The 14,944-nt window shown below is 60.7% G+C and overlaps 1 protein-coding gene across 1 annotated transcript; it reads left to right on the top strand.

Annotated features, from left to right (window-relative positions):
- Positions 1-177: 177 nt before the first annotated feature.
- On the top strand, positions 178-14,716 carry FASTK (Fas activated serine/threonine kinase). Its single transcript, XM_030008427.2, has 10 exons — positions 178-293; positions 896-1,505; positions 3,407-3,877; positions 4,477-4,625; positions 4,838-5,054; positions 5,255-5,414; positions 6,079-6,170; positions 6,580-7,216; positions 7,579-7,693; positions 14,044-14,716. Exons 2-10 carry the CDS (start codon positions 941-943, stop codon positions 14,128-14,130), a joined length of 2,493 nt encoding a protein of 830 aa, XP_029864287.1. The 5' UTR covers positions 178-293; positions 896-940; the 3' UTR covers positions 14,131-14,716.
- Positions 14,717-14,944: the final 228 nt, after the last annotated feature.

Raw genomic sequence — 14,944 nt, 5'->3', positions numbered from 1 at the left:
GTTCCGCATGGCGGCAGCGCGCCTGCGCCGGCGGAGCCGCCCCCCGCCCCCTTCGCGAGGCGCTCGCTTATTGGAGGACGGCTAGAGGCTATTTACATATGCCGCCAGGCGCGCGCGGCCGGGGCTCGCGTGCCGGGCCCCGCCCCCGGAAGTGTGGGCCGCACGGGGAGGGGGGGCGGGGCCGCGGCCTCCTTCGGCCCTGCGGGGGCTGTCGGGAAGATGGCGGACTCGGTGTCCGGGCGGTGCTGAGCGGCCGGGGCGGCGGCGGGTCCCAGCGCGGCCGCGAGCGCCATGTAGGGCCGGGACCGGGACCGGGACCGGGACCGGGACCGGTGGGACGAGGGGTGGGGTGCGGGCCGGGCAACGCGGGGCCCGTCTAGGCCGGAGGGGTGGGGATGGGGGCCTGGGTGGGACGGGTGTCGCGGTCCCGGTGCGGCCCAGCCCGGCGCGGGGGTCTCGGTGGCGGAGGAGGGGAAGATCGGGGCGGCCCTGGGCGTCCCGGTACCGGACGGAGGATCTGTCTGTGCCGGCCGTCCTAGGAGAAGGGGGATCTGCGAGCTGGGGGGGGGCGGGAGAGGGGAGGGGGCCTTGTGGGCCAGGGGACATCAGGCTGGGGACGCCTGTGCAGGCCGGGGGTCCCGGGACAACGAGGCTCGTGTGGGCCGGGGGACCTCGGGCCGGGCAGCCCGTCCAGGGCGGGGGTCACGATACCGAGTGGGTCCCTGTGGGCAGGGGGACCTCCAAACAGGGGGCTGTGTGGGGCAGGTACCCCTGCACTGGGGCAGGTCCGTGCTGGGGGGGGGGTTCCCGACATGGGCTCTGCGCATCCCTCGCAGGCTCTTGCTGTCCCAAAGGCAGGAGCTCACTGCCCCCCTCACCCCCCTCTCGTCCCCAGGGTCTCCCGGTTCTCCGAAGCCTCTCGAGCCGCCCTGCCCTCGCCATGCTGCGCCTGCTGCCATGGCTCCGTGCTCTGACCCGGGAGAGTGTGCGGCCGGGAGTCCTGCAGGGCCTGGCTGCTGGTGACAGGAGCAGGGCCGGGATGTATCCCGCCTGCTACTGTGCAGGCAAAGCGAAGCAGCGGGCTGTGCTGCTCCCCCTGGACCCCTACGGCCATGGGCTGCTGCACACCTTTCCCCCGGATGCCTACAGGACTCGAGGCCATGGCAAGAGGAAGAGCTGGAACTTCATCCACGAGAAGATGAGTTATGATACCTTCTTCACAATGAAGCGTCTGATAGAGCGCTCGCGCAGCGTGGGGGAAGTGCTGCGGTGGGTCACGCAGAACCCCAGCAAGGTGTCTGCCAGCCACTACCCTATCGCCCTGCACAAGCTGGGCCAGCTCTTGCAGCAGCAGGGCCAGGCCACGGTGAACGGGGAGAGCCGCGGGCCTGGCCAGATGCTGGAGCAGCCAGAGTTTCAGACTCTCTGTCAGGCCATCATCAGCGGCTGCTCCAAGTTTGATAACTTCAGCATTGTCAACTGCCTGTACGCTGCTGCCGCGCTGGGTGAGTGTCCCGGGCTGCCGGCGTCTGCCTGCGCGGGGTCACCGGTGGAGGATGGGGGAGGTGGACAGGGCAGTGGGACACAGGCTGGTGCTTGGGTTTGTGAGGTGAAAGGAGAGCTTGCTGGTCCAGCTGCCATGGAAGGAGGAAGGACGTACCAGAACAGGTGCCGGTGTCTGGGTTTGTGTGTGGATTTATGTGTGATGGTGGCTTTGTGGCAGATGGAGCTGTGCCCTTCGAAGGAGGAGGCTCTGCTTGGGGTACGCAGCAGGAAGGGAGTCAGGTGGACTGACTGCTCCAAGGGGACTCAGCTGGCTGGAGCACTCGGCACACTGGCCCGAAGGGCAGCTGAAGCGGTGGCCAGCACTGCCTGGCAGGATGCGGGATAAACAGCTCCTTGAGTTTTGTTCCAGTTCCTGAAAATCGTCAAACATCTGAGTGTGGAAGTGTGAGACGCGAGACCTTGGCTAAACCCTTCGCAAGCCATGAGCCCTGTGTCATTGCAGGTTTAATACTCAAAAGAGGGTCAAGCTGGTTTGGATTCCTGCGCAGCAGCAGTGGTCTCTGGGCCGGCCAGCAGGCCATGCCCTGGGGGGCTCCCCCTTCGCTGGGCTGAGGGCCCTCAAGGGCCCTGCGGATTCTCCTGCCTTCGAGGAAAGGGATCAGGTCTGGCTGTTGCCTGCGGCAGCAGGTGCCTGCCCTCCCCACCCCAGTGGTTCCTGCCAGCCCTGCGCTCCTCTGTCCCGCGCGCACGTCTCCTGCCATTCTGTTTGCTTTTTTTATTCCACCGCAGCTGCACGCTGGGCTGAGGCCTCGGCTCAGCCGCGTATGGAGACGCCCGGTGCCGGCCGTGGGTTGATGCAGTAACTCTAGATCCCGCTGAAGGGGGGAGGGGAGAAGTTTCTGCTCTTCCCCCCTCTGTCTCATGGCGCCTTGTGTTTGTTGACACTGAACTCTGGGCTGCCAGGCGCCTCTCCCCTCAGCTGGGCTCCCCCCGGCCTGCTCTGGTTTTGACCCACACTTTGTTCTCCGTCAGTCGCCCTTCCCTGCTCACCACGCTCAGCCGCTCATTAATAAAAATGCTAACCCGCCTTTTTGAGGCCTTTTTTAAGGAACAAAGCAACTGCTCAGACCAATTCTTCACTTTCCACCTCTGACTCATTTTTGATTAATGATAAAACGCAGCAGCTTACCCCATGCTGCCTTAGTTGCTTTAAAGCCCTTTTGAAAATTGAAATCTTGTCAGCTGGCTTAGGAGACCAGTGGGCTACCAGGGCCTCATACAGTGCCTAATGCTTCATGCATCTCCTGAAAATATCTCTCCTGACACACAAGGGATGGCCTTTGCCTTTTTTCGTAACCACACTGTGCGCCTGGCCTCTTGTCTTTCCATGGTTGAATAATACGTCCAGAGTTGGAGGAAAGTATTTTCCCCAGGAGCCGAGTTTGAAAGATTAAAGCTAAACTAGAAAATGGGAGAAGATTGGAAATGTGAAAGGATTAGTTCCTGTCATACACGGACAGTTTTTATTTTGGTAATGTGTTGATGTCTTATTTATTTTCTAACCAAAACTTTTTTTAAAGTACTTTTTGAGGTGTATCATTTGTCCATAAGAAGTTTGAGACTTAAGAAATAAACCTTGCTTTTGCAGATGAGCTAAAGGACTTCCATTTTGGTGGAGTGAGTGGGAATAATCCAACAGCTCCACATGACTTTCTCTGGGGTGCAGATGCACTGATGTTCTGGTCAGGCTTTGCCAAACCGGTCCTCTTCGGTTTGATCACCGATACGGCAGAGCTGTCGTTCTCTGGCTGTAGCCTCATGCCTGAGCTTATGAGGACAGTTGTGCCTAGTGAAGATGAGAGGTGGGATCCGGGCATCCCTAATCCCTTCTCTGTCGCAGGCCTACCGGGGGAATCGCCGCTGGTGCGAGTGCTGGAGGATGAATCCCGGAGCCGCCTGGGCCGCTTCAACCAGAAGGATGTCTCCATGGTCTTCAGCAGCGTGATGAGGCTCCATCCGTCCAGCCCACACCCCCTGGTCGAGTCTTGCCTCAGCAGTTTGGAGCGGCACCTGGAGAAGGAGCGTCACCCCCAGACTCTCTTCCTGCTCCTCTCCTACTACCGGCTGCGGGCGCAGGCGCTGCAGGGACACCCGGCCTCCGACCAGCAGCTGATCAACAACCGCAAGATCCTGCGCCTCGTCAGGCACACGCTGGGGCAAGTGAGTGCCATGCGGGAGCACGAGCTGGCCCTCTTGGACGAGATGCTGGCTCTGTGCGCCCAGGAGGCGAACAACAAGGCCCTGGAGGCCATCTTCAGCTCTCAGCTCTTCTACGAGAACCGCCAAGAGCGATTCATCCGCAGTATGGCAGGTGAGGGCAGGGTCTGCCCAGGCAGGGTCCCAGCCTTGCCCACTGTGTGAGCCTCCTCCCCGGTGCGGGGTGCGCTGGGCTCTGTCCGTGCGCTTGGCAGCCTTGGAGCCTCCTTTCCTGGTCCCAGAGGACATCTGGGTTTGTGACAGCACCAGCTGGGGCCTTGTTGAGCAGCAGGGCCTGCAGCAGTGAGGCTGGAGCAGGAGATGCTCTGCATTGTGGCCACCCTGTCACTGCCTTCCCAGCCTAGCCCTTCCAGGGGCTGTGAGCCTACCTTACCTCAAAACTGGGAGCAGGTTGGTTTTGGTGGGGTTTTGACAGAAGGGTGCCCATTCTGTGCACGTTCCGGCTGCGCTCCAGCTGTGCCTTCTGGGTGCATGGGACGGGCATCTGCCCCAGCCTCTCACAAACCATGTAACTTGATGGTTTCTGGAAGCCTTCTGGGTTTCAGGAGATACGGCTTTGCTGCCCAGGTCTTGTTATCTCCTACCTGCCTGCACTGCCTTTCCTGCCCAGGCTGTAGTGGCTTCTGGAGAGCTGCAGTTCGGACAGAGCCAGGCCTCTCTGACGGATACCCTGCTGTGGTTTGCTCTGTGCAGAGTGGCTCCCCAGGAAGGCAGAGAACCTTACCCCCTACACCATGGCCCTCATTGCCAAGTACGTGGCCCGGCACCGGCTGCGTGAGCCACGGCTGCTTGATACCATCGCAAACTTTCTCCTGAAGCGTGGGGAGCAGCTTGACAGCAAGGTGAGTGTTCTCCCCAGTCTGTGGGGGATGCCTGGGGCTGGCTCTGGGGCTACCCCGGTGCTGGGGGGAACCATGTCCCTTCTCTGCCATCGGGCTGGGGCATCTCACTGGGGACTGACTGGGATGTGCCCTGATCCTTATGGGTTGCCGGCTCTGGGCAGGCCTGGGCCTGACCTGTCCTTCATCCCGACTCCCTTTCCTCCTGCCTGCAGGTGATCCAGAAGCTGGTGTTTCCCTTCAGCCGCATGAATTACCGCCCATCCAACCACAGCGAGCTCTTCCCCAAGCTGGAAGCCATCCTGGAGCAGAAAGCCAGCAGCTCACCCCTGGCAACTGTCAACATCCTCATGTCCATGTTTCAGCTTAGCCATTTCCCCCAGTCCGTCCTGCACCAAGTCTTCTCCCCAGCCTTTATCACCAATGTTATGAGTATGTCGGGCCTTTTCCGGGGTAAACCCAACTGTTAAAGCTCAGGGCTGGGGTGGAGGTGGATTTTGAAAGCATTGGGCAGAACAGACTCCCCCTGGGAGTGCAGGACCACCTCGCTGGCAGTCAGCCCCCCCCCAGGAGTGTGGCTGGGTGAGGACGGGCTGCCAGGCGGTGTCTAGCCAGCCGTCCTCTCCCCGCAGGCAGCCCCTACGCGCTGATTGTGCGCCGCTACCTCTCGCTGCTGGACGCGGCGGTGGAGCTGGAGTTCCGCGATTACAGTGGCCCGCGCCTTGACCCACGCTACCGTGTCCTCATGTTCGAGCATGCCCTGACGGCTGACGAGGCTAACAGAAAGTACAGGTCAGTGGCGGGGGCAGGCGGTGTGCCGGGGAGGGGAGGGCTGCCCCAGCGGGGGAAGAGCACGGCTGGGAGCACGGTGTGCTGGGCACCCCACTGCTTATCCCTTGCAGGTGGGCAGTGCGGCATCACTTGCGATATGGGGTCTGTGGCCTTGTTCTGGCAAGATCCCAGCCGGAGGATGGTGCCGGGGTAAAGGCCAGTATATGAGCTCTGAAGCCTGTAGAGGAGCAATATAGAATCATAGAACCATTGAGGTTGGAAAAGACCCTTAAGATCATCGAGTCCAACCGCAAACCTAACACTGCCAAGTCCACCACTAAACCATGTCCCTGAGTGCCACATCTACACAGCTTCTAAATACCTTCATGGATGGTGACTCAACCCCTTCCCTGGGCACCCTGGTCCAGTGCTTGACAACCCTTTCCGTGAAGAAGAGCATGCTGTTGGTGTAGTGATATTGGGAGGAGCTTTTCTGCTGAATGAGCTGAAGCATGTCCCCTCCTTGCTGCTGAACAGCAGAGACCAAAGCTAAAGGCTCTCCTTGCTCCCAGGGGCCTTCAGATCTCTGCGCAGATGTGCTCAGAGAACCCGGGTCAGCAGTGCTTGAGTGGGCAGGCTGTGGGCCCTCCCTAGTGCGTCCTCTGACTCTTCTTTTTCCCCTCAGTTACAAGGGGCTGGTGGCTGAGGCCCTGCGGCAGCTGGTGGGAGAAGAGTGCTATCGGCAGGACGAGGTGCTGCCCCCGGGATACTGCACAGGTAGTCTGGCTGGGCGCCCCACTTTGGGGTAGGGCTGTGGCTCCAGAGAGGGGGCTGGCAGGTGGGATTTGGGGGGCTGTGGGTGGAGCAGAAGCCCTGCGGCTGCCTGGGTGCTTGCGGGAGGCCCAAGGGTGGGAGGTTATTCAGGGCAGAACTAGGTTTGGCTGCTTTGTCACCACCTTCCCCATGATGGTGCCTTCCCCCAGCGCTTTGGGATGAAGCTCCCTGAGCCGCCCCTGCCACAGGAGGGCTCAGCTGGGCCAGTGCAGCCAGGGGTTCTCTCTGTGCTCCTGTCTGCTGGGCTGGCTGGCACAGTCTCCCAGCCTGGGGCACATGGGGTCCCCAAGCCCATGTCCTATCAATAAGGGGGTCTCGAGGCCCGGTGCTGATCTGTGTTCTCTCTCCACAGACTTCTTGCTGTGGATTAACCGCTCGGGCACTGTGCTGCCTCTCTCCCGTGTTCCTGCGGCTTCCAAGGCTCCCCCTGCCCACACTACAACGTCCCCTGCCGCCATTTCCTTGCGCTCGAGCGTCCTGGCCCTCACCTCGGACTTGCAGGACTTTGCCCCATTTGCTCCAGAGACACCAAGCAGCCCCCCGGGCTCCCGGGAGAGCAACCTGGCTGGGCGGTTCCTGCCCACGCTTTGCCCTGCCCCGGGGGGCCCCTGCTACCAGCCCTCCTCGGACTATTACTGCGGCCTGAGTAAAGAGTCTTCCCTGGAGAGCCAGGGCAGCTCCACGTTAAGCAGCCCTTCCGAGTGCCTCTCTGCGCAGCCGGCTGGCACCCCCGACTGCTCCCCCAGGGGCACCTCCACAGCCACCCTCTTCCAGTTCCCCATCGGCAAGATTCTGGAGGAGGAGGAGGAGACTACCGCTGGCTGCCCTGGGCACGATCACAACTGCTTCCAAGGGGAGCAGGCCCAGGAGGAACCGGAGGAAAGGAGCCCACCCCCCAGCGAGGATGCCTGCCCTCCGCCCTCTCCGTGCCGGCCCAGTCCCAAGCGAGGGCCAGGCAATGGACTGCAGGGAGCCGAAGAGATTCAGAGGTACCGAGCAGAGCCGGTCCGCGTCCCCGCTCCCTCCCGGCAGGACAGCCGCCCCGGGCACTGCCTTCAGCTCCTGCCCTCCCCGGCAGTCAGCCCCGGCCCCCTCCTGCCCTGCGCTGCCAGGTGCCCGGCAGCAGCCCAGGCTGTGCTGCGGAGACCCCCCCCAGGCCCCGGGGTGCAGCACGTCCCGGCCCGGGTACGGCTGCCCCTGCCACCAGCTGGGCACGGGGCGGGTGGGGGTGCTGCCCTTCATCCGCTGCTGTTCGGGGGACCAGGCGTGGGCGACGCTGCTGCCCGACCTGCCCGCAGGATCTGCAGTGTGGGGTAACGCTGCCCTCCTCCCCCTGCTCTGTCCTCTGCAGGGTGGTGCTGTCGGTCAACGACAAATGGCATTACTGCCAGAACTCCGACATACTGGTGGGCTCTCGAGCCATGAGGGACAGGCACTTGCGACTGCTGGGCTACTGTCTGGTTCAGGTAAGCTGAGGGCTGCCCCCTTCCCCTCCTACCCCCGGGCAGAAACCACTCGCACTGGCTGTGTGGTGAGACGGACGACAGGCTGTGGGCTGGAGAGCCGGCGTCCCCACTGTAAACGCTCCTGATGGGAGCCGTCCTTCCACGCTTGCTGCTTGTGAGAGGAAGCGGTGACTCATCCTCACGGCTCCTTTTTGCCCTCCTCCACCCCACCCTGAGACTTTTTCCAGGTGGCTGGCAGGCAATGCCAGCCCCAGTGCCACAGTGGAAAGCACGGGCACGGGCGAGGGGATGGCCCCTCCTGTTTGCGTCTGCTGGTCCGGCAGGAATCCCATCCTGTGGGTCTGCTGCCTGGAGCCAAGACCCGACGGGTGCGCTGGGCAGGGAGGGGAGAAGGGGAAGCTGGCTCAGCCTGGGCCCGGCAGACACATCGGGAGTCATGGTGTTGGCTGCAGGGCCTCGGGGTGGAAATCAAGTGGGGACGTAGCTCGGCCTGATACCCGGCGCTGCCATCCTGGCTGTCGGTTCTGCAGCGTGCCTCTTCCCGCTGTGGGTGGAGGCGAGGCGAGGCAAGCCTCCCTTCGGTGCCTGTTTCGGAGCCCTGGCCTCTTTGGTTGCAGCCTCTGGCTGGTCTGCGGTGAGAGCTGCAAATGGAGAAGCCCTTGAGGCTTCACCGCTGCCTTTGCAATTGTCTTCTGAGTTCTTTGGAAACTTCAGCTGTTGTTTTAAGGTGTGCAGCTTCTACAAGACTATTTGTGGCGTGATTTTTAGCTTGAGGATAGATCTTTGTGAGGAAAACAACTTAGAAATGCAGGCCTTTTATTCTGTTTACTTCTCCACTTCAGAGGTCACCTGAATTACAGTCATAGATCTACCAAGCAGTCCCATAACCATTTTTTAAAGCTTCTTACCTCCCCTGCTACTGATAGCGCGGCATGCCAACACAAAGCTCCTCCTAATTTCATAATTTGCAACGTACATAGTTCAGAAGCCCTTTGTTTATGCATAGCTTTGGCGGTCCTGTGACTCGAATTGCGGTATTTCCTTGGAGATCCCAAATTGCAGAGCTGTGGAGCAGGACCAGCTCTCCTGTGCAGTGCGCCCTGGGTATCCCTTGTGCTGGCGTTCAGGACAGGCTGCCCAGGGCCGGCCGTGTCCCCAGACAGCAGTGGGGCCAAGCAGCTTTGTTGTGCGGAGGAGGAGGGCTCCCCAGTGCCTGCTGCTGGGCTTGAGGCCAGTGCCACAGGCTCTCGCTGTGTGTCTGGGCTCCGGGATGCCCTCAGCTGAGGAGGGCACTTGGCACAAGCTGCCTCCACTCCCAGCTTCGTGCCACCACGTCCGAGAGTCGAGGGCTGTCCTTGCCTGCCTGCCCTGTGCCCAGCGCACCCACAGCGGCCAGGAACTGTGCTCACCCTGCACTTGGCTCAGCTGGGGGGTCTGTGCCCCATCTCAAACCGGCTCTGGTAACCGTTACTGCTCAGGTCTGCACCCCTGGTGTGAGTCAGGGCTGCTGTGGGAGGCTGAGGCTGCTGACCAGCAGCCTGATGGGGTCTTTGAGGAGCAAGGCGGAATGGGCAGGGGTGCGGGCAAGCAAGAGTGTGCTCTTGTTCCCAGTGTGCACAGGATAAGGTGCTCTGTCCAGCAGCACGCAGTTAGGTGTCAGGACCCGCACGACCGAGGTCGGAGGAGCTCTTCACCGCTGCTCAGTGTGCCTGATAGTCGTGCAGCTGCTAGTGCAGTTAGCTCCCTTTGGGTGCCAGGTGCTCTGGTCCCATCCCCTCTATTCCCTCTCTAGCAGCAGACAGTGGCAGATCGTTAGAAAATGAGTTGGAAGTGGATCACGGATAGTCCAAGGACTCCTGCACCGGAGCATGTGTCTGGACAGCTGTGTTTAATCGCCCCGTTGGACCTCTTCTCCATGAGCGTTTTATTCCTCTTTGAGCCTGTTCGTTCTTCCACACCCACAACAACTGGTGCCAACAAGCTCCAGGCAGTACTACCTGCAACAAGCTCTGTTTGTTTTAAACCTGCTGTCTGGTCAGCCGATGTAGTGCTGCTGGGTCTGGTACCGTGAGGGAGTGAAGAGTAGCTCTGCGGTTACCTTCTTCTACGCTTGTGGTTCCAGAGGTCGCATCCCTTTGGCCACCCCTTTGAGACGAAGAGCCCCAGGCAATTCAGCTTCTTCCTCAGTTGAAGCTGCTTCAGAGCTTGGTTGTTGTTCTTGCTCTTCTCTTTTGAGATTCATTTCCTCTTCTTCTGACACATTTACAGAATCACAGAGTAGTTGAGGTTGGCAGGCGCTTCTGGAGATCATCCAGTCCAACCCCAGCTCAGCTAGAGCTGGTTGCTCAGTTCCACGTCCAGTCAAGTTTTGAATGTCTCATAGCTAGGTTGCTTTCTGGGTACCCTCACAGTGAAAGAGGTTTTTCTTGTGTTTGGGCGGGCGGTGTTTGTGTGTGTGTAGCTTTTTCTTAAATTTAAATGGTATTTCCAGTATTTTAGGTTTGTGCCCACTGCCTCGCTCTCTGTTACTGGGCACTGCTAAGAGTCTGGCTCTGTCTTATTTACAGCCTCCTGTCAGGTATTTGTACATGTAGATAAGATGTCCCAATCCTTTTCCTCTCCAGCTCCGTCAACCTCTTCTCACGTATCACATGCTTTAGTTCTGTAATCATCCTTGTGGCCCTGCACTGGACATGCTCCAGTATGTCCATATCTTGTTCTGGGGAGCCCAGCACTGGATGCTCCAGGTGTGTCTCACCAGTGCTGAGTAGCAGAGAAGGATCGGCTCCCCCGACCTGCTCGCTGTGCTCTTCCTAAGGCAGCCCGGGATGCTGTTGGCCTCCTTTGCTGCAAGGGAGCACTGCTGACCAGTGTTCAGCTTGTCCGTCAGGACCCTTAGTCCCTCTTCTGCAAAGCCACTTTCCAGCTTGTTGGCCCCAGCCTGTCCTGGTGCATGGGGTTATTCCTCCCTAGGCTCAGGACTTGCGCCTTCCCTGCCCGGGGGCCGTTTCTCCAGCCTGTTTAGGTCCTTCTGAATGGCAGCACAACAGTCTGGTGTGTCAGCCACTGCTCCGCGTTTCATACTGTCTGCAGCCTCGCTGGGGGTGTGCTCTGTCCCACTGTCCAGGTCACTAATGAGGATACTAAACGGCGTTGGCCCCTGTACTGACTCCTGGAGTATGTGGCTTGTGACTTGGTCCAGCTGGATATCATGCCTCTGTTCGCAGCTCTTTGAGCCTGGCAGTTCAGCCCTCTTTATAGTTAATTTAAGGCCTTCTCTTGTTGGCTGTTGCATTGCCGTATGTCTGCTCAATCGGCGCTGGACTGCCCGTTGTGCCTGGCACGCTGCTAAGCTGTCTGGGTTAGTCTGTGTGACTGTGCCAGGGCCGTGCTCCTCCTTGGATGCCGTTGATCTGTAGCAGCAGCAGGTGTGGATTTGTCAGTGCCTCTGAACGGGGCTTCCTTCCGAGAGAGCCTGTTCCTTCCGTGGCACAGCGAGCAGGGGCTGCCCACGGTGACTGCAGAGGACATCGCCAGGTCTGGCACTCGCGCCCTTCCTTGCCTCTGTCCTCCAGTTGGACCCGTGTGTTGCTTCCACCCTTCTGGCAGGTGGTGAGACTGCTGTTGCAGGGTCACCCACCTCAGACCCTCTGCTCTGCCCACAGATGCTCTGGGTCTCGGCTGTTTCCAAAGTAGATGCTCTTTTCCCTGGTGGTCCTGACCTTTTATTGACAGCCAGCTCTTTTCCCTCAGAAGTTTCTGAGTAAAGATGCACTCCTTCCTTCCCAGGATCCTGCCCTGAATAATGGCCAGATTTGATGTTCCCACAAACCCTGTCCTGGCTCTGGCACTACTCACTTCCAGCCTGTTTGGTTGAAGGAGCTTTCTGTGCTGTTGATCCTTCCGTAGTGTCGGAAGGGCAAGCCCACCGGGGAGGCAGACCCTGCAGAGCCAGGCAGTGAGGAAAGGAGCATGAAGCAGTGGAAGGAGGTGGCTCCATACCAGAGCTGCCAGAAATCTTTGATTCAAACCCACTGCAGCCAGAGGGCCTGGTTCCTTCTCCCCAGAGATTTAGTAACCTTCTTCACCCCTGGCCTGTGTGAGACTATTGGAGAACAGTGCCTGTCTGCAGCCTGTTCACTGTCCTGGGGGCAGCGTGCGGTTTGTCTGTCTTTCCCGTCCCACTTGCTCATCTGTGATGGTCGCAAACAGGTCCTGGACCCTGTGTAGCACCCCATGTCAGGATCTAGCTTACCAGGGAGTCCCTGTGTCATCTGTGCCAAGTTTTCCCACCTTGCTCCTTTACGATGCCTACTGTTAGCCCTCTTTCTCAATGAGCTGGTGAGAAAAAGCTTCCTCCTTTGCAGGCAAAATCCTATGTTCTCATGATCTGCAACTCCTGAGGGATGGCAGTGGCCTCTCCAAGCAGCCTTGGATGCTTCTGGTATAGTAGACCACCCCCTTGCCATGCATGGAGCGCTTCCTGACCGACAGCTCTCCTGCAGACCTGGCTCCGTGCCGGCTCCTCCAGAGGCCAGGCTCCAGCCCTGCTCTGAGGACGTGTCTTCACAAATGCAGCCCCTCGGGTCTCCTGGTATCCGTGAAGGGTGGAGGGCCAGATTAGCAGCACGGAGCTGAGCGGTGTGTCACTTCCCCACAGAGGGACGTTTTCCCCCTTGCCGTGTCCTAGGCACTGTCTCTCGGAGCAGGTTGCAGTGCAGCTAGAGCTGCTGCTCTTCAGGTGCAGAGCTCGTCTGCTCAGCTCCGAGGGCTGGAAAGGGCAGCTGAAGTTCTCGCTGAAAAACTCCCCTGCGTAGCTCCAGCCCTGTGTCACTGCCTCTCTTAGCAGGATCTCCAAGCCTGAGGGAGAGTTTTTATTGTACTTCCATATTCCCAGGAGTGATGGGACAGGACTCCTCTTGTGCCTGAGTAGCAAAATGCACCAAGGGCTGGACTGCAGCTGGGGTGAGCGCACAGGTCCTGTTGCCACAGTGTAATGCCTTTAGCCGTCTCCTGTGCTGCCAGACAGGGCTGGAGTGTGGGTCACAGTTACCCTTTGTCCTGCTCCACAGGCACTGGTGGTGCCTTCAGGGATGTTGGACCAGCAGAGCTTTCAGCCAGCCCAACAAGTTTTGGCCCCCAGTTGCTGATACCCATGTGGAGGGAACACTGGTGGTAGCTGGAGTCTCCTGTTCTTGTCCCTGCGGATCCCTTCCCGCACAGCTGCTGCAGTGCAGGTTTGCTCGATTCCTTTGGTGCTTCCAGCCTAGTGCAGGGATGGGTGTGCGTCTGCACAGCCCTGTGCGCAGGCTGCAGCGGGGGCTGTCACTGCAAGGTGACAAGCCCTGAGCAGGAGGGCCTTGAGCTGTGAACGGCTGTTTTTAGAGATCAGGTGTTTTTAGAAAAGTGCCTGCCGGGTTGTCCCCAGACAGTGACTGGTACCAAGAGGAGGGACAGGGCAAGGGCCCAGACCCCCCTCGGCTCTGACATGGCTGGGTGCATCTGTCTCACGGTTGGGGTGGCCCAGGGCCCGTGGCCCTTCAGCGGCGTGTTTAGTCTCAGGTGGTATTTGCCGTTCGGGGCAGAGAGCACTCCTGGCTCTGCAGACTGTTCAGCTTTCCCGGTGGGGTCTCCACTCTCCCCGGCACCCCGTACCAGCTCCGCTGGGCAAAGGGAGGCCGGTTTTCTGGTTTTGTCAGTGCTGGTGCCTTCTTTCCTTAGCAGACTGTGGTTAAAATGATGTGTTGGGGAAGAAACTGTTAGCTGAGCTCGGCCCACTCCCGCAGCCCTTCTGTTGGGAGGCTGCTGAGGGGTGACTAACGAGCCCTGGGCTCCCCGACGCCGTGCGCTGGCAGGGCGGCTGGGTTTTGCTCTTCATCCCTCCCCGGTGTTTGGCGACTGGGGTTCAAGGTTGGGATGAGGCTTGAGAAGCTCCCCTGGCCCTGCAGCCGCCGCGTGTCCTCCCCGTGTGCGTGCTGGACTCGTCCCATCCACGGTGGGGATGGGGGACGGGGCTGCTTGCGGGTGCTCTCCGCTGTTGGCAGCGGGCAGCCAGGCTCAGGGCTGAAGCGCTGGGAGGGCAGAGGCGGTGCGGACGGGCGCTCGGGGACTTGTGCCCCCCCTCCCCAGGAGGCAGCAAGGGGTCGGTGGGACACGGAGCTGGGGCTTGTCCGCTCCTCCTGTGCCGGCCCTCCCCTTGGAAGGAACAGCACTGTCTTCCTTCCCCCTGGGAAGGGTCCCGAGTCCTGGTTCTTCCCCCCGCTGCCGCCACGGACGGCTGTCCCGGGCAGCCTCGGGCTGGGTTGCTGGTGGTGGAGCTGCTCTGACGGTTTCTCCCCGTCCCCTTTCAGCTGCCCTACACGGAGCTGGAGAAGGTGAGTGGCATCGAGGAGGCCAAGCACTACCTGCGGCAGAAGCTGAGGGAGCTGCGCTTCTGAGGGACAGACGCCCCGAGTCCCGGGCCCTGGGCGGGGAGGGGGCAGAGTGGGGTGGGCGCAGGCGGGTGCTGCCAGCGCCTTGCCCCTGGGGAGGGGGGAGACGGAGCTGCCCCCCATCCCAGGGGGATACAGGGCCAGACTGTGGGCGCCTGCTCCTTGATATGGGGCTGGGGTAGTGTGAGATTATTTATTGCCGTTAGTGGGGGGGGGAAGGGGTGTGACTTGACTGGTGCGTAGGGGAGTGTTTGGGTGCTGGGGGGGGGGGGTCACTCGCTGCCCCCCCCCTGCCCTGGCCCTGCCACCCCAGCTCTGTCTGCAGGAGTCGCTGCAGGGATGCCTGGCCTGGCCTCCTGGCGGTACTGGGGGGTTGTCCCTGTGTCCCCAACACCGCTGCTGGGAAGGAGGGCTGGGCCTGGTCCCCACCTACGGGGTCCTGCAGGGTCTGGGGGGGGCTGTGGCAGACCCCGCACAGGGCAGGGAGCGGGTTGGGAAGGGCCAGCTGTTTGCACAGGGGCTGCTCCCCGGGCCGGGAGGAGGGGGGGTGCTTGGGAAGTGGGGGTTAACTTTACAATAAAACTGGTGAAAAGTGTGCAAAGTCCATTCTGTTTATTAGTACAAGGCAGGGGCTGGCCCCAGCACAAGGCCACCCCCCGTGCCCCCACCCCGGCAGCCCAGGGCACAGCCCCCCAGCTGTCTGCCCTGGGGGTGACAGGCAGGTACGGCCCCCCCCCTCGGCGGCAGCAGGGCCAGCACCCGGCCCTGGCAGCGCACAGTGCATGGGATGCTGCTGCCTGCAGCCCTGCCATGGCGCGGG

This window comes from Aquila chrysaetos, chromosome 3 (assembly GCF_900496995.4).
Source record: "Aquila chrysaetos chrysaetos chromosome 3, bAquChr1.4, whole genome shotgun sequence".
NCBI lineage: Eukaryota > Metazoa > Chordata > Aves > Accipitriformes > Accipitridae > Aquila > Aquila chrysaetos.
The sequence above is the reverse complement of the archived record's forward strand: the minus strand, read 5'-3'. Positions and strand labels throughout refer to the sequence as shown.